The following is a 468-nucleotide window of genomic DNA, read 5'->3' as shown; positions in this document are numbered from 1 at the left end:
TTTCCCTTGTTTCTCCCCCTTCCCTTCCTTTCTGGTAATTTAACACTATTTCCATTCTTCTCTCTTTAGCTTTATATCTCTATTTCTATTTCTGCAATTGCTATGGCTAATTCTTTTACAACATACCTATTTCATTTCATTCCGCAAAATAAGTTGCTTGCAATTTATGTACCACGAATGCTTCTGAGGTAAATATTTCTGCTATGGAATTCTTCCTTGATTCGAATGAACAAGTTGTTACAATCGGAAATGGACAACAATGACGAAGACGAAAGAAACTTCATCAAAATAAAGATAAAGGACTCGCACAATTGCAGTTAAGTTGCTTTAGGGTGTAGAATTGCAGATTCATGATCTTTTTTTTTTCTCACTCATATATCCTCAACTTCTTAGTATTTTCAAAGATGACCAAAGAAGGGCTATTTTACCCTGTAGGTTCTCTTTTCTTAGACTTCAGCTCTGAAAATA

At 34.2% G+C, this 468-nt stretch overlaps 1 protein-coding gene across 6 annotated transcripts in view; it reads left to right on the top strand.

Moving 5' to 3' along the window:
* The window catches only part of LOC107467392 (uncharacterized), a 19,041-nt gene continuing 18,573 nt past the window's right edge, over positions 1-468 (top strand). For 3 of the 6 annotated variants that reach the window (XR_008002594.1, XR_008002593.1, XR_002367834.2), the window contains exon 1: positions 20-316. Coding sequence is in view for 1 of the 6 variants with exons in the window: in XM_052253897.1 (XP_052109857.1) it covers positions 226-316 (91 nt within the window). In the remaining 5 variants the exon portion in view is untranslated. Of the gene's footprint in view, positions 317-468 lie in introns of all 6 variants that reach the window. The other 3 variants (XR_008002592.1, XR_008002595.1, XM_052253897.1) reach the window with 3 other exon arrangements.

The sequence above is a fragment of the Arachis duranensis genome, chromosome 9, assembly GCF_000817695.3.
Source record: "Arachis duranensis cultivar V14167 chromosome 9, aradu.V14167.gnm2.J7QH, whole genome shotgun sequence".
In the NCBI taxonomy this organism is placed as follows: Eukaryota; Viridiplantae; Streptophyta; class Magnoliopsida; order Fabales; family Fabaceae; genus Arachis; species Arachis duranensis.
The sequence above is the reverse complement of the archived record's forward strand: the minus strand, read 5'-3'. Positions and strand labels throughout refer to the sequence as shown.